At 43.7% G+C, this 23,683-nt stretch overlaps 1 protein-coding gene across 8 annotated transcripts in view; it reads right to left on the bottom strand.

Moving 5' to 3' along the window:
- RBFOX1 (RNA binding fox-1 homolog 1) overlaps positions 1-23,683 on the bottom strand; it is a 2,072,285-nt gene that overhangs the window by 23,507 nt on the left and 2,025,095 nt on the right. For 4 of the 8 annotated variants that reach the window (XM_047713052.1, XM_047713057.1, XM_047713058.1 and 1 more), the window contains 2 exons: positions 19,489-19,531; positions 14,741-14,805 (listed from right to left, as the gene is read on the bottom strand). In XM_047713052.1, coding sequence (XP_047569008.1) covers positions 14,741-14,805; positions 19,489-19,531 — 108 coding nt within the window. The remainder of the gene's footprint in view (positions 1-14,740; positions 14,806-19,488; positions 19,532-23,683) is intronic. The other 4 variants (XM_047713056.1, XM_047713053.1, XM_047713055.1 and 1 more) reach the window with 1 other exon arrangement.

Below are 23,683 nucleotides of genomic sequence, written 5' to 3'. Positions count from 1 at the left end.
CTCATTCTGTGGCCTCTTAACTCTCTTATGTCACTATTGCTACACAAAACTCGGGGTGGATATCACTCATGGTAAGTTTCTTCTTGGGTCCAATGCTATGAGTACTGAAGCTAGCACGTACGTGCACACACGCACACACACACACCGACATGTGATCAACCACCCCCCCGCCCCAAGGCTAACTAGTAAAAAAACCCCTAGAGCCTTAGAAGTTGCTCTTCTGGTCTGGTAGATAGATGGCAGTCAAGATGCCCCACAATGACACTGGCACAAAATCAAATTAATCCTATCTGTAGATTCTGGGGTACCTGTCTGTTATAAGGCAGAGTTTCTCAACCATGACTGCCTGTTACAAATCAGCTACTATATGTGTGTGTGTGTGTGTGTGTGTGTGTGTGTGTGTATGTATGTACACACACACATATATACATATATATACCCATATATTTACGTGAAATACTAAAGACCAAATCCATTTCCCAGTCTTTTAAGTCTGAACCTTCCAGAGTGGTTCCCAGGCCTGGGTATTCCCAAGAAACCACTTTGGTGGTCCTAACGCATCAGCCAGCACCGAGAACTCACATTTGACTGTGTGAGTACTTCTTTGAACTCACGTGCCCTGGCTCTGTAGGAAAAAGAGCTGTGTCCTCTGGTTTTTCAATTAAACTGCACTAGTGTTGACTGCCACAGTTTTTAATGATCAATATTTTAATTTTTGAAAATTGCCTTATATTAATGATATACATTATTTAATATATTACTAATACTTATTAATTTTATTAGTAATATTACTAATACTTATTAATTTAATTAATACTTATTAATACTTATAATACTTATTAATTTTTTCCAGGATGCTTCCCTTTAGACATGGGGGAATAGGGTGGAAATGCACACTCATCGGGGAATCTCGCCGGTATGTGTTAAGAAGTTGCTGGAAGGGTCCTAGGGAATTCCGCCAGGAATGTTTTCTGAATAGTCAGACGTCACATGCAGAAATAAGGTGCTTCTGTTAAAATTGCTCTTGCCGGCTTTACTAAATAGTTTACTGGTCTTGTTCATTCAATCCTCAGATGGTTTGCTACCTGCCAGGCACCCAGCTACCCCACAGGGACAGGACGTTGTGCTCCTGAGCTTTAAATCACTATGGAACGTCTATCCTGGCCTTGGCTGCCTGGAAGCTCATGACCTAACTTATATTTCAGTTTTACTGCCAAGAAAGCGGGACTTATTTACTTGGGATCAGTATTTTCATTCTCTCCCCCCTCACCACTTGGTTCTAAAAACTCAAGAATTATAAAAAGCCCATTCAAATTCATATTTCCTCCCGCCCTGTGGTTATTTTTGTTTTTAAAGGATTTTATTTACTTATTGGACAGAGAGAGACACAGCGAGAGAGAGAGAGAGAGAGAGAGAGAGAGAGAGAGAGAGAGAGAACAAGCAAGGGGAGTGGGAGAGGGAGAAGCAGGCTTCCCGCCGAGCAGAGAGCCCCATACGGGGCTCGGTCTCAGGACCCCGAGATCATGACCTGAGCTGAAGGCAGATGCCTAACAACTGAGCCGCCCAGGCGCCCCTCTATTTCTATTTTAGTTTTGAATTAAGTGTACTTCAAGAGGCTGTGGCAAACTGTAGCATGAGATGGGGTATAAACAAATAAACCAGCAAGCAAATGAGCTACAGAATCCTCTCAAAGAAAGAAACTATAGAAATGCTCTCCTGATCCTTTTTGTCTCAGATCCTTTAGCACATTTCATTTCATTTCGCCTCAGTTGCTCTTCCTAACATTGTGTATATTTAAAAAAAAAAATTATGTTTAACTGGGAAAGGAGAGAAGTGCTCTGAATCTATCCCTGATTTGAATATTTGGATATTTCTATCCAAAACTTCTGGGTTTCAGAAATTCAAACCCAAGTGCATCTCCAGTCCCTTTGAGAGCAGTCTACTTCTGTAATTTTCGTTTTTCCAACCTTGAACAAGCTCCACGGCTCTACTTTTTTTTCCTCAGCTAAAAACAGAACTGATGGTGAGCCTGGAAGGCCTGCCCTGTCATCTTCCTGGGCCTCAGTTTCTTCCTCTGGAAAATGGGAACAAACATAGCACAGGGTCCCCTAGATTTTTTTTTTTTCTTTTTGCATTTTGATGAGAACATGAATATGATAGGGCTTTATCTGGGGGGGGAATTGCCATTTATTTTTTTGGCTATGTGTACTCCTAAAGGATAGTCATCTTCTCTCCCCCAGAGAGAGTAGGCATTTGTGTTTTTAAGTGCTGGACTTCCAGGGTTTTAGGCCAAGAGGGGGAGAGTCAAGAGACTTTTTGAGGTTACAAGTCCTATCAGAGAGAGGCGGGGGCCTCCTGAAAGATAAAATCCCACCTCAGGTTTGGTTGGGCAGAGTGAAGACGGTCACAGAGGAGCCCCTCATGAGAACAAGTTTCTGCTGCAGTTAGAAATGGGTCTGGCCCGTCGTACAGCTGCTTGTGATCTCTTGGGGAAGCAGCTCTTGTACGGGGGAAAGGAATCCCGGGCTTGTGGAGGCCCACAGGGGGGTGGGGTGGGGAATACAGGGTGTCCAGGCTGAGGCTCTGGAGGCTACAGAGGCCACACTGAGGGGGTCTGTGCCCATCTATGAGTTACAGGCAAAACAAAGTAAGTGTGATGATAGAAAGGTCCAGAACCTTACAGATCCCTGGGGGATTCCTAGAACCCAAGACCACCCCAGGCATTAGATTTCTCACCAGCGGCCTTGGGAAGACAGCAACACAGGCAGATTTGGTTTAACATTTTGAAAAGTACCTTTCTGCAGAGCAACTGGTTGTACAGAAATCTACAGCCGCGGAGGTACAGGGGCTGGGTTTGTGAGGGGAGAAACGGTCACCTTCTTGTGCGTATCCCTGAGCTCCTCCACCAACAGGAAAGATAGACTATTTGACCTCATGATTCCTGGTTGCTTCTTCAGAAAAAATTTTTTTTCCCCAAACTATTTTTCGTCCAGTTTTACTGAAGTAAGTTCCACAAATAAAAACTGAACACAACTGGATTGAACAATGTGCTTTTTTGGAGCTGTATAAAGTGATGACTTGATACACAAATACATTGTGAAATGATCACCACAATCAAGGTAATTAACATATCCATCACTTCATACATTCATCTTCCTTTGTGGGTGGTAAGAATGTGTAAGTTCTACTCTCAGCAAATTTCAAGTCTCCCTCCTTTAAAACTTCTAGAAGTCAACATTCCAATACAAGACAAAACAAAACAAAAACTCATCTCTGGCCCACAACTGATTCTAAGCCAGAAAACCTGCTTCCACAGGAGCAAAACAAAATATGCCTGTAGTTGAGTGATGTTGATAATAGTAATAGTAACAGTAATATTATCCTGAGTGTCATGTAGTGTCCGGCTACTCAAGGAGCTTTCTGCTCATGACCACCATTAATTCAGTAACAACCCAATGAGGCAGGCATCACTCATTAGCCCCACTTTAAAGATGAGGTAGTTGGGGATCAAACAGGTCAGTTAGCCTGCCTGTATTATCTCTGTCTGTAGTAAGTTAATTTTGCCTAAATCGAAGTCTCTGATCATATTCTATAGACGAACAGCAAATATTTGTTGCTGCATCAAAGTATGTAGAGTGATCGTGAAAGACTTTGCCTCACATCTGGACCAGAGCAATGACAGGTTGTGGGCAGCTGAGCGAGACACGGCTCCCCAGAAATGTTAGTGTTATGGGGGTCCTAGAGGTTGCCCAGTCTAAACGCGACACCTACTTTCAAGTGGATTTAATTTTATTTGCTTTCTCTTGCCTGTGTACAGTCAGTGCTTTCAAATAATACCATATGCTTGAAAATATCTGTCAATCAACAGCTGAGTTAGAGAACCCCATGAATTTTCACCACCTCCTTTAATTGGAAAGTAGTGTTCAGTTTCCTCTCCTTCCGACTGTAACTGGTATCATTGTCTTCATTTAGCAGATGAAGAAACTGAGGCTCAGGAAAGCTGAGACAAACCTGATGGGACTATTCCAGATTATGTTTTACATTCATGTGAGTTTGTTATGCGATCGATGAGAAAATGCTAGCATGAAATCACTCTCATTACACCTTGGTCTTTGGGGGAAAGAAAATGACTGATGGTGGCCCTAGAGGAGTTGAGGGGGGAACGTTCCCATAAGACGGATTACGAGGGCCCCGCAACCCTTGGAGGTTCTTACTTTCTCACTGAGGAAGGGAAAGTAGAAAGAGGCTTAGAAACCAACAATTTGCTAAGACAGATTCTCCTACACCCTGCCAGGTTTGTGGAGTGTCCACATTAGTTACTGAATATTGGGGTGGGATTGAATGTTGCCCTCCATGGTGGTGCTTCTCAGATGTCATACGCACCGCCCAGGGGTCTCGAAGGTGTAGATTTGATACAACAGGACTGGGATGGGCTTGAGAATCTGAATTGCTTACAAGCTCCCAGGGAGGTCAACACAGGTGGTCTGGGAACCAAGCTCTGCAGAGCAAGGCGCTCAGAACCCTCACAATGGACCACCCCAATCTTGAAATTTCAGAACAGACTCAGGCAATTACTCTTTCCCTGTCCTTTGTTCTAAGTTTGACATGGAGAAATTGAAGAAAATAATCCAAAGAATAGAAGAGAAATGATCCACCATTCTGGGAAAGCTGTGGGGCTGACCGTGTCCAGGACACAGGTTTAACCTGCCCCCATGCCCACTCCCTGAGCTCACTGTCCACTAGCTCGAGGTAGTCTGCACATCCTCTAACTACACAGAATGGGGAGGAAAATAAGCCCCTCATCTTTGAATGTGGTCTAAAGTTTCAAACGACAAAAGGGGACCACGAACAGAGTCGGGGATTGACAGGATGATCAAAGTATCCAACAGTCATGGTCTTCTTTGTGAAGGGATACCACGCCCGAGAGCGCGGTGGGAAGTGCTGATCCAGATTACCAGATGCTGGGTGTATTTCCATAAGCTCAGGGCCAAAGCATTTCCGTTTTAGGATAATTAAGGGGAAGGGTGTTTAGCTTTGATTATGTCTCATCCCCCCACAATCTATTGATCTGTTGGAACACTCACACATCCTAATGCAGCACAAATCAGCCCAGGAACAATGACAAAATTCATGAGTTAGTTCCTCCTTACAGAGGTTCCCTCAACCTTTCGCCTCCAAACTATCGTCCAATTCCTGAAAGTGGTCCCTACGTGTTTTTGTGTGTGTGTGTGTGTGTGTGAATTAAATATGAAATACACTATGCTTTTGAGGAGAATTTAATTCCAGGGGAATCAATCACTGTGATTCATGCCAGGGAGGAAATCATGAGGAGTCATTTGTTTCTGTCTAGTGACTGTCCAGAGGCACGTACCTCATTTAGACATGGAAATAATGTAGAGGCCGCCCTTAAATAGAAATCGGTTCTACTGGGAAAGAATGTCAACTTCTCTTCATAGATACAGGGTCAGAACTTCTTTTGATAACTTAGAAGTAAATACTGGAAAATTTTAGTGAAAAATTACCTCTCACCCCAAAAGCACAATGACTTAAAAAAAGGCAAAGAAGGGGGGCATCTTCAATCTAGGTCATAGTCATGCACTAAGGTTGTATTGTGTGTCTGTTCCCTTCTCCTTGACGGGGACGCTGCCTTCCAGGAGGAGAGCACTGTACATGCCGTGTAAATGGTCCCTCCAGGGGCCTGCATCTTCTCCTTCTCATCGGAGGCCTCTGACCTGCCTCTAGAAAGCATCAGGCTTTCTCACCTGCCTGAAAACCTTCACAGCTGAAGAACCCTAATGGTGCTACTTAAAGGATGGGTTTCATTTGCTTCTTTGTGGCCTATCAAGTCAATGATCTGCAGCCCGAGAAGTGTGTAATTAGGCCATGACATGACCAAAGGACTTGTTGCATCTTGTCTTGTCACTGGCAAAAGTGTCTACCCACATGGCTGTGACAGCTATGGTCTACTGGGTTTGGATTTCCTTTAATGTCTCCCCAATTCCTTGTTGGTCCAGTCTGTTGACTATTACAGTTTTGGTACCCTTTTTTAATGGCTTCAATTACATACATGTTCATCCAATAGCACATAACAGTTGTTAGGAAGCCATTATAGATTATGGACCAAAGGCAATTAGTTCTCAAAACCAAAATTTGAGCACTTTTTCTTCAAATGTGTGTGTGTGTGTGTAGGTGGGGTGGGGGGCACATGTCTGTAAATTAAAAATAAGAGAAATTCAGGAAATCTACCAGTAACAGCCATGTTTCTTTTTGGCATTGGGAGCTTTGGGGAATAAACACGAGTTTTAAAACAATCATATCGATGCCACCATCAAGAACTACACATCCTCTCCTTCACGATTTCAGAACCATCTCAATTGTTACCAAATATAATCATTGTCGATCTGCATAGCAGGTTGGCAGAAAACATAATTATCTTTTTTTTTTTTTTTGGTGAATGCCAATTGGGAACTATTGGGAACTATCCATAGGGACAATAGATAAATTACCGGTGGGTTTGAGAGCAGGAAATTCGAGTCCCTTTTTCATCACTAAGTCATGTCTTAGCTAGGACTACTTGAGGCTGCAAACATGCCTTGATTGGACTTTGTTAGCAATAGCAGAAGGAGGAAGAGACAGCGCAGGACCTGGACTGATGGAAACTGGGTTCACAGTCCCATCATCGGACGTCCCAGAGCACCGGGAGGATCCACCTTGGCGGGGGGGGGGCACACATGTCCTGCCTCTTTCTGGGATAGTCCGGTAGAAGCCCGTTGTCCCAGGCTCGTCACTAACAACAGTGCGTCCCTTCTCGGTCTCGAGCGTCACATTCTGGATCATCACTTCTAGGGTCACCCTGACGACCCTGCTTATCTATCTCATCAGGTTGTTCCAAGTTCTACATGGTACCGGACACACAGGGACACTACCAAAAAATGTAGCTTCAAAACAGAAATCTACATGGTGAAAAGGAAAAAAATCCAAAAGCAGCAGGGAAGGTACTAGAGGACTGCTTACTTCCAGGAAAGGTGACACATCAAAATCTGAACACCAGAGAACGGGTAGATTGGCAGGCTCACGTAGCCCCTCCCCCCAAGTAACTTTGACCTTCACAAGCAGAACCAAAGCAAAACAAAACAAATTACCCCTGCAACTCCCTGCCTTAAAAAGAATTCGATTCGCATATACAACTACCTACCAGGTTTTTAAAGACTTGTCCACACCACACCCAGCTGAGCAGATCTGGTCACTGTTCTTCCTAAACTCTTTGAGTGCCTCTAGAGTCCATTAAGGATATAACGATTCAAACCCCTGAATTTCAGAGATTCAGGCGGAATTGACATGACCTGGAGATTTTTGGTTTCCTCAATGCTCACGCCCGCCGTCCAGATTCAAAGCTCTGACGGGAATACATGAAAGTAAACACTGATACACTCTGTGTAGTGCCTCTCACGTGCCACATCTTTCACAGCCACGGTCTCAGTACTTCCAAAACACCCTGTAATGTGGAATCCATACGCCCCTAAGAGATGAACTGACGGTATGCCAAGAAATTACTTCTCGAGATTGCTCCGGTAAGTTGCCACAGAGCCTCGGGATTCAGGGCACAGACTTGAGCTCTCAGACTGAGCCAAAAAAACTCGCTCCGCTCTACTGAGCTCAGCTCTCCAAGCTGTAAAATGAAGGGGCAACATCCACTGTCCAGCGCCAGTGCTACGGACAGCTCAACGGCACGGCGTCAGCGGGGCGGTTAGCACAGTGCGCAATGCGGCTGGTGGGACTGTGCGGACCACAGTTGTGTTGCCATCGTCATAGATGACAATCAGAGTCCAAGACTGCTCACCTCCTACAGCACACTTCGGGAAGTCTTAGTAAAATCCTGTGACTACTTCCATCTTGTGAACACGGCGACAGGAATACTGTCCTGTATACTGCGGGTTTTACTGAAGAAATTTGTTTTCACCTCGTGTGTGTGCCTTGTGACAGGAAACTCGCAGGCAACATAGGTTTCTTTCTAGTTACCCTAAAGCTGCCTGGAATAATTAGCTTCAGTCTCTCCTCCTGAGGGGAGCCTGACTCACAGAACACAACTCCCAAATGAATCAGTTAAGAAAGTGAACTTTAAACCAAAAAGAACAAGCATATAAATAAAAATAAGAATACACTACATACTTTTATATCTATCTATAAATATAAATGTTATATATATATATATATTTTTTTTTTCTTTTTTTCTTTTTCCTCCAACCTGGTGTTCTAATTTAAAAAGCTGGATGTGCTTTCCTAGCACTGGGGTATAGGATGTAAACAAAGACATTAATGACTCATTTCTGCTACATTTCTATTACAAGTTGACAGAGTGTGTTTTTTGAAATTGCAGAACCTGGGAGAACTCATCAGGGCATCTGAAAATAGCAGAAAAGATAAAGAGCTGAAACCAGGAACCACCTTAAGAAGGCTGCGTCAACAAAGGTCCAGAGACAGAACTGAAGCTTCCTGCTGTGATTTGACTCCACAGAATCCAAATCCAAACCGACCTCCTTCTGACCCCGGATCTTTGTCTCAGCTGGGAGATGCCACGCACGGGACAGAGACACTTCTGTCAGCTCTGAGCCTCCATGAACCAAGCCCTCAGCTCCTTACTCATCCGAGAACCACTGTCTTGGCCTCGCCGCTCTCCGAGGCTTAGAATGCACTCACTCTATTTTTCAATGGTGGATTTCTCAGAGAAAATAACTAAAAATGTAAATGAAAGATAATAGGGAAGCTACCACACCTTTGCCGACTTTTGTTTTGCCAACTAGGAACACTAAAAGCAAAACTGAATGAAAAAAGAACAACAACAACAACAGGCCCCTGGGTGGCTCAGTCCTTTAAGCATCCAGCTCTTGCTCTCAGGTCTTGAGCTCAGGGTTGTGAGTTCCAGCTCTGAGTTGGGCTCCAGACCCAGCACGGAGCCTACTTTTAAAAAAAAAAAAAAAAAAAAAAAAAAAGAAAGAAAGAAACCAAAACAAAGCTACCATGCTGTCATCACTTCCTAAAAGAAAAGCTCTTTTCACGGCATCTGAGAAAAAAGCCTGGCTAAAGCCTGAGGGCTCCCAAGACCAGGGAGCTCAAAACCTGCACACATTAGGTGGCCGGGTCCTTCTCCTGTCCCAGCGACCCCGTAAACAGGTCATCAGAAGGAGTCACCAGGTCTCGAACTGGCCTTGGGAGACAGGGCTTTAACCAAAGCCCCAGGATGCGATCTCTGAGATCTCGCCCAGCACGTATCACAAAGAATGAGTGCTGATTTTTACCCTGAAAACAGCTTCAACCCTGTTGAACCTGGTTCAGACAGCAGGGCTGGGGAAAACATGGATACTTCCCTCCTCTGCTTTGCATTGTCTACCCTCATTAAGGGATCTGCATTATTCACAGAAGCAGCTTTCTGTATTCTACGCCAAAGCAAGAAAAAGTAAAATTTTTAAGTCCCTGAAGTACAACAGTAATTTTTAAATTAACCTTTCTACTAAAAAACAAAACAAAACAAAACAAAAAAAAACCCCAAAATCAAAAACCAAAAAACAAACCCAAAAAGCAAAAAAATAAAACAAAAACAAAACAAAATTTAAAAAAAAACCCTTTCAATGCTAACTTAAATGTTCCATTCAGGATGTTCATGTGCTTTATAAGCTGACAAGCCCTTAATCTTTAGTCTGTATCATTTGATAAGGACTCCAGATAAAATGCTACATCATTTTACATGTAATTACTAGCCTTCTTTTAATGACGGCATTCATTTCTCTATTATTTAATCTGAATCCAGAAAGTCAAGAGTCTTAAAAGAGATAGGGAGTCCCTGCATTACATGGAAATCAACACAAATTCTTTTACTTTTTCCAGTTTGGATCAAACTAAGGTTTTATGTAAACAATTACGTTCTATATTCTTTAGTTCTAGATCCTACACTTAGGATAAAATGCGATAAGAAGGCAGAGAAAGGTTTCTCCCCTCGTTCCTTCCCACCTTCCTCCCTCTCTCCCTTTCTTCCTTCTTTTCCTCTCTCCCTCCCTCCCTTTCCTCACCTCCTCCCTTCCTCTTTCCTTTTTCTCTTTGTTCTTTTGCTCTCTTCCCATTCGTCCTCCCACACAACCATCTACCCGGTATTCACCCTTCTATGTACGTACACACGTATGTTTTTATCTCAGTCACCTTTATACACTTAAATTGGAGTAGACCAAATTCTCCATGACCTCAGATGCCTCCTGAGTTTTAAGGAAGAACTGCTAATCTATTTGTCTCTGAAATAGAAATTTTTATTCATAGGTTATGACTATCACATTTAAAAAAATGTTCTGGCATGGGGCTTATGACTCCCTGAATTTGCTAGGTCCTGGCCTCCATGTAATAAGATTTACCTAGAGACTCTTATGAGTCCTTTGTGAGGACCTGAGGCACAGGGATGTGTGTGTCTGTGTACATGCTTCTCTTAGCATATGTGTATGTATACATAGACACACAACAGACACACACATATATACGAGTAGGTCTAGATATTCCAAACACAGAGAACAAGATAATTAGATACTAGGGCATTTTCCTTGAGTTTCTATTAAGTTGAGCTATGAAATTGCCAATATTCTACCATTTTGTCAAAAAATAACAAGGTTACGTGATACAGTCTAATACTACGTTTCCGATGAAATGTTAAGGTCTCAAAAAACAAATGAACAAAAAAGGTAGAAAAAAAAACAAAGAAACAAAACCTGGTTGCTTGTTGTCTCTTTTGCTCAGTCTAGGGGCAACTGTGCGGCCTGTCTGTCCAAGGCTCCTGACGTTGGGGGGTCTTGAAAGGAAATGCATGTCTCATGTGCAAGAGGAAATGGCCCCTGGGAGCCGTCAGCACAACAGGATCATTATGAAACTGCCGAGTGAACCACCCTGTATAACTTTCTTCTCTAGCTGCTGGAATCTGGCTCCCCTCTGCCCTAACGTGGGGGGACATTCTCATGCACTGGTTGTTAGGAGATGTTAGAAGGTTCAGCAAGCAGGACAAGCATGAGAAATGTCTGCCCTTCTGGAGAGAGAACATTTTCATCAAAGCTGGATACACATCATACATACACCCCCAAATATTTGTGGCACAAGTCACTGAACAGGGAATATCCCCTCCCGCCCCACCTCCTGGTTCGGCTGCTCACAGATGCATCCACAACCAACTCATAAAACACAACGAAACCAAGAGCCAGTCCATAAAGAGAAGGCTGCCCCAGGCTTAATTCAAGCAAGCCATTCACCGAGCTAATGTGATGGTGGACCTGTCGAATCCAGAACGCATCACGGACACATCAGCAACACCAAGTGCATGCAATGACCAGATGACCATCGGCCCCACTGCCATGCTTTGATCAGTTCAAGCTCAGAAAACAATCCCCTTGGAGAGTCTGGACCGTGGGCTTTCCCTCAGTCAAAGGGAGGTTAAAAATGAAGATCTGGTGAAGTCAAGTGCTTTCCACACATTGCCTAAATGCCAAGGAGAGATGTTTGCCTATTCTCATTAAATCTGTCAGGGAAACTATCAAATTACCTAGTCTGGGCAGGTCTCTTGCTTTTGGGGAAATCTCTGCCCACACCAGATGGTCTTCATTCTGGAGGTCAGCATCCAGCAACTCTCAGGGTGCTCCCAGATAATCAGCATGTGATCATTTAACCAAGAAGATGATGGGGAGAGAGTTGCAAGGTGTCCATCAAGGACCTTCTGGACAGTCCTGAGGTTACTGGAGTTCAATATTTTCCAAAGGTCCCTGACTCTTTAAATTGATGAAGACTTAATTTGTGCTGATAAAAGGTAAAATTCTATCACCTGGGGATACCAAGCTTTTCTTGCTTTCCTCACTCCTGAAGAGCAAATTTCATGGCTACAAGTGAAATTAGTGGCTGTTTCTCTTTTCATCCTGTTGATAACCAGTGAGTGTTACCAAAATGCTCTCAATTCCTGCCGATTTTGTTTCCTGCTCTGAAGGAGTTTCTTTGGGTTAAGGAGTTTTTTTTCTCTTTGTCATCCTGCTTGTCTTCTAGATGAGAAGAACCCAGAATCTATCATGGCTGATACTAAGCTGGGATCATGTAAAAATAAATTATTACACAACTGCCCCGAGATAAAGTCTAGAAACTTGGCATCTTTCATCCAAATTCAAAAGCTATTCTGATAATTTCACGTCCTCCCCAAATATGTGTCTTCTACCAAAGGGACGGGTCTTCCTTCTCATCGCCTGCTTACTGGAAATATAGGGAAGGACCATGTCATATATGTGCTTTATAAATTGAACCAGAAATATCATTTTAAAGATTGTTTTCTGGTAATTTGCCTATTACTGCATTTACCTCAGTGCAATAATCCCATATGTGGCGAGTGTCTTGCTTCTAATCAAATTAAAGAGGGCTGGTAATCAATTTCCACACCAACCAAGAAGACCCAACGTACAAATGTCTTTCATAAATAGCAAGAGGCCAATTACATGGACAAGAGTATATTTACTTGGTTTCTTCCACGGAAACGATTACACTAACGTGGGAATTGTAGACTCATTCAAGATTTGCCAAGCCAAGAACGAGGGCAATTTTAGGTAGGACACACTGCCAATGAGAAGTCTCAATAATGTTAAAGTAACAGATTCTATACACATATTTGCACAGGGTGACCCCCCCAATGCAGCAACACTTTACCTTAATTTTCAAATGAAGGCCAACAGAGATGGCCAGATTCTCAAGTAATTCTATTTAAGAATACTCTTAAATATTGTTTATTTTTTTTAAAAGTATCTAGATGGGTCTTATTGAAGAAAGCAATTTAAATTATATCTTTATAATTAACCTTTTTCCAACTTGGGGGAAGATGCATTTATGCTGAGAAGCAAGATAAAAATCCAAAGAAATAAATCCGTTTAAGATTCTTGTAATTATACAGCAGGCTAAAGTCACTATGATTATAATTATATACAAAGTGGGTGTTTGAGAATTTAGCATCTAGAGATATTTTCATAAAAATAATTAAGGGTTGTAGATGAACCACATTACAATTGATACTTTGCGAATCTTCAGTGTGCAGAGTTTAATAGCATTAGGACTTCTCATTTGTAGAATGAGCTCTAGGATTTCAAGATTGCCATCAGTTTTATGAGCTTTATTGACCCTCTCTCGTTTCCTAATCCAGTGTCACAGTGTACTGAAGACAGGAACGTACATTAAAAACATATTTTGCGTCTTGGCAAGAGGATGCGGGGTAAGTGGATAATTTATGTATTTAGAACTGCATCTTAACAAGAGTTTGGATTTCTTTGGAGCCTCCGTCCAGCCTCGAGAACTTGTTAGGGCTGTTTATAAGGAAACAGTAATACTATCTACATGCAACCAAATAGCAGATCTCACTTCTATCTCGCCCAAGAGCCATTGCAAACAAGTGTATGCACGGGGTTTTCCAAGTGCCGTTTTTTGGGGGTTCAGTTGTTGATGTTGCTTTCTTCTACCTCGGAAGAAATCTGCAGCTACGTTGAGCTAACGACACATCTCGTGGGAAATGGAATGGAGCCGCAGAGAAAGCACACCGCAGCAAACCGGGAGAGGATCTAAGTCACAACAGGCCAGGGAGGAAGGAGCACCAGTGGCTGCTGACACTTCCGACTCGGGGGTCAAGTACATCGCCTGCTTACCTGTCTGACCCAGCATGCCTCAGCCACACATGCAAATCGTTACCGTCACTGTTTTATCCATGAGACGTATTTTTAAATTAAAAGAGTCATTACCAAAAATAAGCACCCTCAATGACATTTGTACATGCAGAGCCTCTGAACATTCACATTTATGTCCTCAGAAAACAGAGCCAACGGGTTGCATTCAAATATGGAAACGCACATTTTTTTTTTTTTTTTTTTTTTTTTTGCCTTTTCTTCCCCACCCTCAGGCACCTACACGAAAATAGCTGTGGCTTGCCATTTCAGAAACCAAGTCATCTGTCAAGCCTGGGCAAGGGGTAACGGAGCTCCTCCCGACCCCTTGACCCCCACCCCCGCCATCCAATCTGACTTCTGCATTTCTTAGTCCCTCTCTGTCCCCCTTCCACTGCCGGTCTTAACACGTGGTGCGCGTTACAAATACACCTGGTTTATCCTAGTAGGTTTGGACACGGGGCCCTGCCAGATAGAGTGAACCTCCTTAGGAATGCCAGGTACATCTCCCCCATTCCTTCGTGTTGGATAAAAAAAAAAAAAAAAAAAAAATAGGTAACAGAGGGAATGCTTTACTGGGTGTGGGGAAAAAAAAAAAAGAAAAAAGAAAAAAACAAGGGAAGCGGGTGACTGAAGTGGAGGAAAACCTGCCGGCTCATCTTCTGGTGTTCACCCTAGGAGCTAGAGACCGTGGCTGCTGCTTACGTGGAAGACCGTGGGAAGGCTGTGCGGGGACAGTTTGTGTGTGCATGCAAGGTACGCTGTCGCAGGGATTGAGAGAGATCGGAAAAGCACTACACGGGCACAAAACACAGCATTTTGGGTCTTAGCAGAGAGGGTGGGAGTTTAGGATGGTCTAGGCTTGATGGTTCATTCTGTCTCTACGTGGCACTGTTCACCGTCACCCTGGGCCCTGATTTGGGGGTGCCGCCTCCCCAGCAGTCATGCATGCGCACCAGAACCAGACGAGAATCTTGTTTCCCACCGGCTAAGTTCATTTCCAGGTAGTTGTTAAGCGGGAGGAGGGAGACTCTTACCTGTCACTGTAGGCAGCGGCAGTGGCAGGGGTCGGCTGGGCGTAGCGGTATGCGGCATAACCACCCTGAAACGCAAGGAGAAATCTGACTCAGGAGTGCAGACAAGGCCAACTCAGGGGCGTCCAACCGTGAGGCCGCACCACAACAGCAGTAACCCACATCTACCAGTCTAACGTGGAGGTTAATGAAAGCTTAGTACCAAAGCAGAAGTACCAAACACACTGGAGAGACAAGGGCTTGGATACCAACCCCAGCTGGATGTTAAAGGTTAGCGGTTGTAAGCGTTTCCCAGAGGAGGAACCCAGACACCCTTCTAAAGAGATGTACCTAGATGGTTAATGGTGACCGTGTTGGGGTGGGGAGGGTTACGGGGGATTCTCTAAACACTCTGTATACTTTGCTGAACTTTCCAGATTTTCAAAAATGATTATGCTTTGCCTTTCCTTATTAGCCACTAACTTACATCTTATTCAAACTCTCCTCAATGACTTCCTTAAAAATCCAACATAGGTTGAGCTAATGCCCTCCTGTCTTACATTGATATTTCTTAAAAAAAAAAAAAAAAGAAAAAAAGATAACGCTTTGATGGAAAGTTTATTAGTCATCTCTCGCCTATGTAGCTATTCAACCACTGAAGCAATTAAAGAAGGCTGTGTTTAGCTTTCTAAGTGTTGCATAATTATTTAAAAAAATGGAATGGTGAACACTTGTTAAAAATTCTGTCTTTTCCGCTAAAGATATCACACTGGTGCAGATAGGGAATTTGTCTGGTGCAGAAAATATGATAAAGCTTTCCAATTTGTAAATAAAATCATTAAGAGAGGGGGGAAAAAAAAAAACCCTGAAAAAAATAATTAACATTTAGTTCCATGTACCAGTTACTGCAATTGTTCAATTAAGCAGAGGACAAGCAAATGGTCATATTCGAAAGGAATTGTGTTCAGCGGAGCATTGATTATCAAACTGTGAAAATAACCCAGCTTCTTGCTCAGCAGACCACAGCGATACATCAACCACTGTCGACTGCTCTCAGCACAATTAACAAACAGGATCCAGTCTCTACCGATAACACAGGGGATGCTTGGGTTCTAATTAGAATTCACCATCCCACAATCCTCTGAGGCAACAGTTCTCACCCTTACCAAAAAGGGGCAACTCTGAACAGACTGATGGGTTTGAGGGCACCCCTCCCTCCAACAGCCAAGCTACTTCCCTGTCAGAGAGGATCTAACAACAAAATCAGGAGTGAGGGGTACATTATGCTTAGCTTCGTGCCTAGGGGACAGCCCAGTGGTAAGATAAAGACATGGATGCTGTAAGAAGCCACTTTGTCGTTCTCTTCCCTCTTCTAACTTTCAGAATAGATCTGCCACTACTTACATAGTGATTCAAAAAATCTAGTTTGTCCTTAAAGAAATTTGTCCTTTGGATCAGCCCTGGAGGCATAATCCAAGACACCCAATCAGCAATCATTTGGAGGCAGTATTAAAAAAAAAAAAATGAGGTCTTAGCCAGACACCACCTGGTGCTCCAAACACCATGTTCTCTAATTAGGAATGGGGAAACTCATTAAATGTGCTGAAGAGTTGTAAAACCAAAGTGGTTGTCACACCAGCACCAAGCTCAAGATACAGAATGATGGGCTGAGGGGAAATTAGGTCACCAGATTTCTGGAGTCATTCTTTTTATCTGCTTGTCCATCTCCTAGGCTTTCATGATGCGTCCAGACAGACACAGGTGTGTAGGTGTATTAAACCGTGAGGTAGGGAGGGAGGGGCTGGAGTTGGCTTGCTGATTGCTAACTGCCACCAGCCGAAAGCCTGGATGGAAAAAAAGTGTGTGTGTGAGTGTGTGTGTTTCTTCTACAGTAGAAAGCAAAAGCCACTGTGAAGGTATTTGCATCAAGGGCCATGTAAATCAGTCATGATTTGGTGACTGTGAATTTGGTCCCAGCAAAGATTTCTAGCAACACCCCCCACCGCCCCGCACATCCTCTACATTTGAACTCTGTATGGGTCTCCAACTTCCATGATTGTTTCCATTAGAGTGTGATAAGTGTCGTGCAAACAGCAGATAAGGCAAATAAACCTCACTAACCACCAGTCGGTATTTACTGTTATGAGCCTAGAATGGATGTGTGTGCAGCTGGGATTCCTCTGCGCGGCAGACGTATTGACCATGGCGCCTTGGGAAGGACCCATCATCTCCATTATTTTCACGAGACCTGCCCATTTAAAATAAGTGTGTGTTTCTATGCGAGACAGGCCCCAATGGTCAATGCCCTGACAACATCCTGGTCTTGGATATTTAGGAATCTGTTCACCAGCATTCCCTATTTAAGACTCAAGGTCATAGTCGTCCGAGGTCTGTGGAGCCAGTGGAGAGATTCTGACCTTGAGCAGTAGGCTCCTTCCTGTCCAGTGGGTATGCTGGTGGTGATGGCAATGTCCTACCCCTGAGCTGTCCCACACAGTCATCACTGGTCCTAGAGTGACTACTGAACACTGGAAATGTTGGCTGGTGAAACGAACTGCAATTTTTAATCTGTCTGGTTTGAGTTAATTTGACTTTCCCCATCAAGGGTCATGTGGAGCTGACAGTTTCAGTATTGGACAGTCTGGGTCTAAGTGATCCCTCAAATAGGTCATCAGCACAGAAAGAAAAGGGTCAGGGGGCTTGACACCGCCACGTGTATGCACTGCACTGTCTCCTTTTGCGATTTTTCTTCTGTATGAAATCCATATTAGGGGAATAACAGAGTTGTGTATTAACTCTGTGTATGTGTGCATACACTGTAAAATGATCAAAAAATACAAATTGCTTTAATTTGCCTTTCTAACAGGTGACTCTAATCAATTTTATGGCTCCATATTTTGCAGCTCGCTGAGCATAGCCACAGCTCCTGCAAGGTTCTGTGCTAATGTGTGAAAAAGGAGCGCTCCCTTCCATTTGCTGGCACCAAACCATGTTCATGTGCAAACCGGTCTTCCTGAACTTAGGACAGAAATGCGTCCTTGACAGTTAGATCTTTTTCCCACCACCAAACCAAATGGCAAGTACCACGTGGTTCTGCGCTCCCTACTCATAAAATACACTCGTTTTTCACATATTGGGCAGCAAGCTATAAATGAGACCTTATATAAAATGTAACTCTTGAACGGCCATTATGAATTGCCCCCTCCCACCTCTGCCACCATCACCAGAAGTGGCCTTGAAGATCCCGACTCGATATTGTCGGAAACATTGCCTTTGCTAGCGGGACCTCTGGAGGCTAGGGCAAGTTAGTGATGGGGGACCTCTAATGGTTTTCCAACAAAGTATTTCCAGCAATGCACTTCATGGGATACTAACAATGGAAGGAAAAGGAACTTTCTGTGACCAAATCGGTTTGGGAAATGCCAAATGAAATGAAATGAAACTGGTTACTTCATCTGTGGAACTTTCTAAAACGATATTGATGAGCACTGTGGACCCTCAGTGCATCTCAGAGTCCTTTAGCAAGGGAAATCACATTTTTTTTTACTTTAGAGTATACTTTTGGAAAAAGATGTTCTAATAGCCAAATTACTTAGGAAGAGAGGTGAAATGTTTGTGTGCTGGTGGGGACATGGGGGATAGGGAGTGCTGTAGTGTGTGTGTGTGTGTGTGTGTGTGTGTGTGTGTGTGTCGCTTCTGCCTAACTGTATAAGTAGCAAAGGGCTTAATCCTAGACAGCAGCCTCCCCGTTCCTGAGAATACCCAAAGATCTCACTTCGTGCAATCTACAAGGTGGGCTGGTACATACTGGTACATACACATTTTACTAAAACCACAGTTAGAAGAACACTTGGAAAATGAAACATTTAAACATAGTCACTCCCTAATTTATCCGCATCACACATTTGGCTGTTTTTGGAGTGTGGCAATGGAAACCAGCTTTCCTGAAACCTAAAAATAAAAGTTGATCTTGGGAATTCAAATTATTTTGTTCTCTCCTCGATCCAAGGACCTCCCTCTTGTACTGGATTTCTCTTTACAATTTGATTAATTCTCAAGGTTAAAAGAGAACGTACTTTCTTAACTGACTTAACACAGAACAGAAATGGGAACCGCATGTTACAGGGAAATCCATGTACTAAAACTCCCACTGATGGTTCTTAGTTTTACATTCGTCTTTCATTTTACTTGACAGTTTTAATGTTCATTGGGGCAGCTACACTCCAATAGATGTGTTGCTCTTTTTTCTTCCTACAAATTGGTTCATTTGGGGGTTGCTTCAGCAGTGAGTAATAGGGTTGAAAGCTACAGCAATGGGCATGCGATAAATTTATAAGAAGCTACAATGAAACCAGGGAAAGTTACATTAGCTATGCTGACCCTTGATGCAGGATGAATACGTTTTCTGTTTAACCATTCCAGTTGACTCCAGGAACCTACTACAAAGTTACCGAGACAGCTGATACAATGAAACCTTGCAAGTCTTTTCGCTGAGTTTATATTAATTGGGTATAGATGCATTTTAAGCCAGGAAATTTATAGCCACGTCAGAATCTCCATTTTGATACACTCACGATCTAGTGAATAGGGGAATCTGAGGGTACGCATCTCTATTCTAGAAGCATTCACATCGAAACTGGAAAATTCAGTTAAGTCTTTCCTCCTCCTATGTTAGAGAACGTCTCCCCTCCCCAGAATCGTCTTGTTAGTAGGATTTCACAGCAAACCCACAATCATAGTGATGAGGTTTCCCGCCAGTCGGGATTTCATACCTGCAGCAATTTATTGCCATACACAGGCTCTTGATACACTACTCTATAAGGAAACAGAAATGTAATGTTTTCAATGCAAAAATGAAATAAATAAAAGAAAACGCATAAGTCAGACAGAAATTCCAGAGCAATTCATTTACAAGTTTGCTTCTCTTAAGTCCCTAAGATCCGAGAATGACCCACTGAACCAAGAGGAGGAGGTTTTAGCCTCGGAGCTCCGTAACCCAGAGAATCCAGAACGTGCAGGTGGGGATCTAACCCTACTGATTGTGTTTGTGCCACAACCTGCGTTTAGTTTTAGAGAAGAAAAAAGGATACTTTCATGGCTTCTTATCCTTCTAAGCATAATGCAACAGTTCAAATTAACTACTTCAAATTTCTCTCTTTATTTCATGATTAGAGTTCTCTGGAATACCAGAGGATTTCGCTTTGATGCCTAATTATTGGGGCAGTTAAGACTGTATCAATACCTTTGTTTTTAAAAATTGAATATCGAGTAACAACAGAGAGTGCAACTGAATTTCGTGAATGAATGAATTACACTGAGCTACCAAAGCTGCTTTTAAGATATATGACTGGAAAAACTGTGCGTGCATGTGTCTAGAGAAGTTGCTGACATATCTATCTATCATCTATCTATCTAACGTGGACATGCCACAACCTCATTCAAGTCCAATACCAACAAAATCTCAAGTAGAACCCCTTGGATAGGATGCAATTTTTGGATGTGAGAGTTTTGGGGGGCAAGCCTAATCTTTCTTGTGAGTAGTTCTAGTTTAAAGTGAAATGTTTTAGTTCTAGGGCAGAGATCAAGGTGGTAGAACACCGTAAGAGATTTAGGAACCCACCTTATAAAGGGGTGTGTGTGTGTGTGTGTGTGTGTCTTAATCTTCACTTGGCCTTAGATTTAATAAATTTAAGCCTATGGACCTATGCCTGTCAAAATTCTAGGCCTCTCTCCCTCTCTCCCAGTGCTTATTGGAAAGTTTCAAGTCGAGATACTATTCCCCATGACCCGCCTATTTCATTATCCTCTCCATTATGCTCTGATTTCTGATCTTCCTCCTTTCCTTTTTCTGCATTTCTGAGTCTGGCTCAGTGAGGGCAACAAGGTTGCCCTGTTGGCTCTGGGCTTAAGCACTGAATGAAGCCAGATCATGCAGGCTCAGACCCCCATGTCAATGAACTTTTCTGGACAAACCATTTCATCTCTTTTCCAAAGCAAAGTTTCCCCCTCTGAAAACAAAATTGGAGGCAATGGGTAGAGGCAACTCCTCCCCTCCGGGGGTCCAAGGGGGAGGCCAGGCAGTAAGGGCTGACCTTCTTGTCCCACACAGTAATGCTTAACTCCTTGGTGGTCGGCTGCCCCCGTGGTGACTGACTGACCTGCCTCATCTTAGTGGACTCATAGTCAACTCCCATTGAAAGTAGGGTCCTAGGAATAAGGACTTGGGTTTATTTGGAGAGGTTCTGTGTTGCCCTAACAGAATTTAAGAATCATGAGAACAGGCACTGGAGTCTCATGGAGACGTACCAGCCTCGTGGCTGCATGGACGGGTGGAAAGCTTAGGGCTTTCTTACGAAAAGGGAACACGGTTAACATTTCTATCCTCTATCAGTGGTCCTCTCTTTCTGTCTGCCCTCTCCCCACCTGTTCTCTCTTCTCTTCTTCCCATCACTATCTCACCGCACTTTCCACTTAGTACTTCTTTTTAAATAGCTCTAGTATAATGGCCTTACTTCCATTTTCAATAGTTATCTCTTGATCCAATGCCATACCCTCGGCTCTCTCCCTGAGCGTGGAAGACAAACGTCGGGCTAAATGGACTTAAGCCACACTTACTCTCAGCTCTGTGGCCATTCTGGTCCCATGAGTTCCATACTTTCACCCCCAAACAGAACAGATTGCTTTGTAGGCCCAGGAGACTTGGTCCTTCCACTCCAACTTTTCAAACAGGTTGTCAACCCCATGGATCACTACTACTATTTTTTTTTCTTTATCTTGACTCACTTTCTCATGAAAAAAATCATTTCAATGTGCACCACTGAGTAATCATGGTGAACCTGCAGATTTGATAGGCTAGTTGTGTAAGCTAAATTCCTATCTTTTGAAATAAAAGAGTGTGTGTGTGTGTGTGTGTGTGCGTGGTGTGTGTGTAGCATGTCCTTGAGTGGGAAGGACCCAGGTAATGACCTTTTATGCTGCCAACCTTCCTGGTTTCGAAACGTGCTACATCCTCTCTACTAAGTGGCCATCCACACTGGGCCTGAATATGTCCCCTGTGGCCAGAGTCCGAGCTTCCCCTGCAGGTCCTTCAAACCCTATGTGCTCTCTTGGGACTGAGAAATGCCCAAGGGCTCCAACGTCAGGTGGGGAAGGACCTGCAGATGGAAAGGACTTGCAGGACAGACAGTAAGGGTGGAGGCCGTGGTCTGGTGCGTGTGCTGGGACAGCTTGTGAGGGGGGTAGCGCTTGAGCAGGAAGAGCTAGAGGGTGGCCTGCCTGTGCCGTCCTTAGCAGTGACCGAAGTAGAAGCTCACTACTCTACCCAGTAAAGTTAAAATCAAAGAGGACATTTAAACCTATTAGAGGGGACCCATGTGTCTATCACATGTCCCAGGACCTCTCAGGATTGCCCTAACCCTATTTATTGTGCACTGTTTTAATGAGATTAAAGGAGCAAGCCAGAAACTTTCTTTAAATAAGAGAGAACCTCACAAGCTTTTCCTCTGAACCTTGTTACTCATCATTCCTTTAAGAAACGGTGCCCCAGGGACAGTACCAGTCATCAGAACAGACCAGTACTGAAAGGGAGGGAGGCAGGGGAGTCAGTTTGAAAAAGCACATTCCAGAGTGTAAGGTACTTCTAGCCAAGAGGAATCCTGCTTCATAAACTTCAGAGTGCAGGAAATATTCGTAGTCTTTCTTTCCCTGAAATGGACATAAGGCCATTGATGAGCCCTTGTTTGGCTGCTGTAACAGGTGGTCTAGTCTGTCACTGTGCCCCAAAGACACACACCAAGCTTGCCATCTTACATGGAGCAGAATAATCAGGAAGGTTTGCAAGGTCTAAGTTGTCTCCTTGGAAAGATGACAGAAACAAGTGCTGAGTGGACAAGCCTCCAAGTCATTTCAGTAAGTGCTTCTGAACCCTGACTGCCTATTTGGAAACACCCCCTGAAAAATCTTATTGTCATTTAATATGAACAGCGGGAAAATAATTTTTTTTTTTTTTTTTTTTTGGCTAGAAGAGTGGCTTGCAAAGAACGAGAGAAACGGTCTTCTAAACTTTGACACCGGGAAGCGCAGCATCGCAGAATCAAGAAAGGCCACCCCCGGACAGAATCCTTGCCCGCGCACCACCCAGACACCTGCGGGGGCTACGCCACTGCGCCCGGCAGGCTTGGCCCAGAGATGATGACTCGGGGGGGAGGGGGAGGAACAAAAGCCACTAAAGGAACTTAAAGACGTTTTTTGTAGCTTTCCTCCTTGAATGGAATTGATCTTCTCGCCTTAGCCTGGAAGCTGGCACAGGTGCCTCCTCCTGCGGGTCTCTGCTCCCTCCACTTGCTCTGCTCTCATGGATTCATTGCCCTTGTAGGCTCTGGCGCTGACCGGCACAGACACGCCTGCCCACTCCTCTTCCTAGTGCATCCTTTCCCCATGTCTGTGATCCGACAGACTCTCCCTTTGGCCAGCTCTTCCTTCCTGCTACTCAGACATCTAGGAAGCAGCAAAAGACACCCACAGGGAAGATCCGCAGGACGGCACAAATTAGTAATTCAACCAGTTGCTCTCAGTTTACAAATGAAGAAACTGAGGCACACAGAGAGGCAGACGCTCAATAAACAGTCGCTATCTCTGTTTTCAGCTAGGCTTACCAACACACACTCCCCTACTCCCACTGGTGGGTGTTGATGGAGAGAGTTTTTTGGTTTTGGGTTTTTTTTTTTTTTTTTTTTTTGGTAGATTACTTTTCCCCCTCATTTTTCATCTTTTCTCGTCTCCCTTTTTCCCAAATTAAAAAAAAAAAAAGCCCTAAGGAAGCCCAAGAGGTGTGCTCTACCTAGAGGCTACCTTGGGGAATGGTGTAGACTGACGTAGGGTTCATTGGGTTTCCAAGCATGTGAATGGGGTTGAGATGTCCAGCCCCAGTCTGCCTCTCTATTTATAATGGTATGCATTGAAAGTTGT

The sequence above is a fragment of the Lutra lutra genome, chromosome 18, assembly GCF_902655055.1.
Source record: "Lutra lutra chromosome 18, mLutLut1.2, whole genome shotgun sequence".
NCBI lineage: Eukaryota > Metazoa > Chordata > Mammalia > Carnivora > Mustelidae > Lutra > Lutra lutra.
The sequence above is the reverse complement of the archived record's forward strand: the minus strand, read 5'-3'. Positions and strand labels throughout refer to the sequence as shown.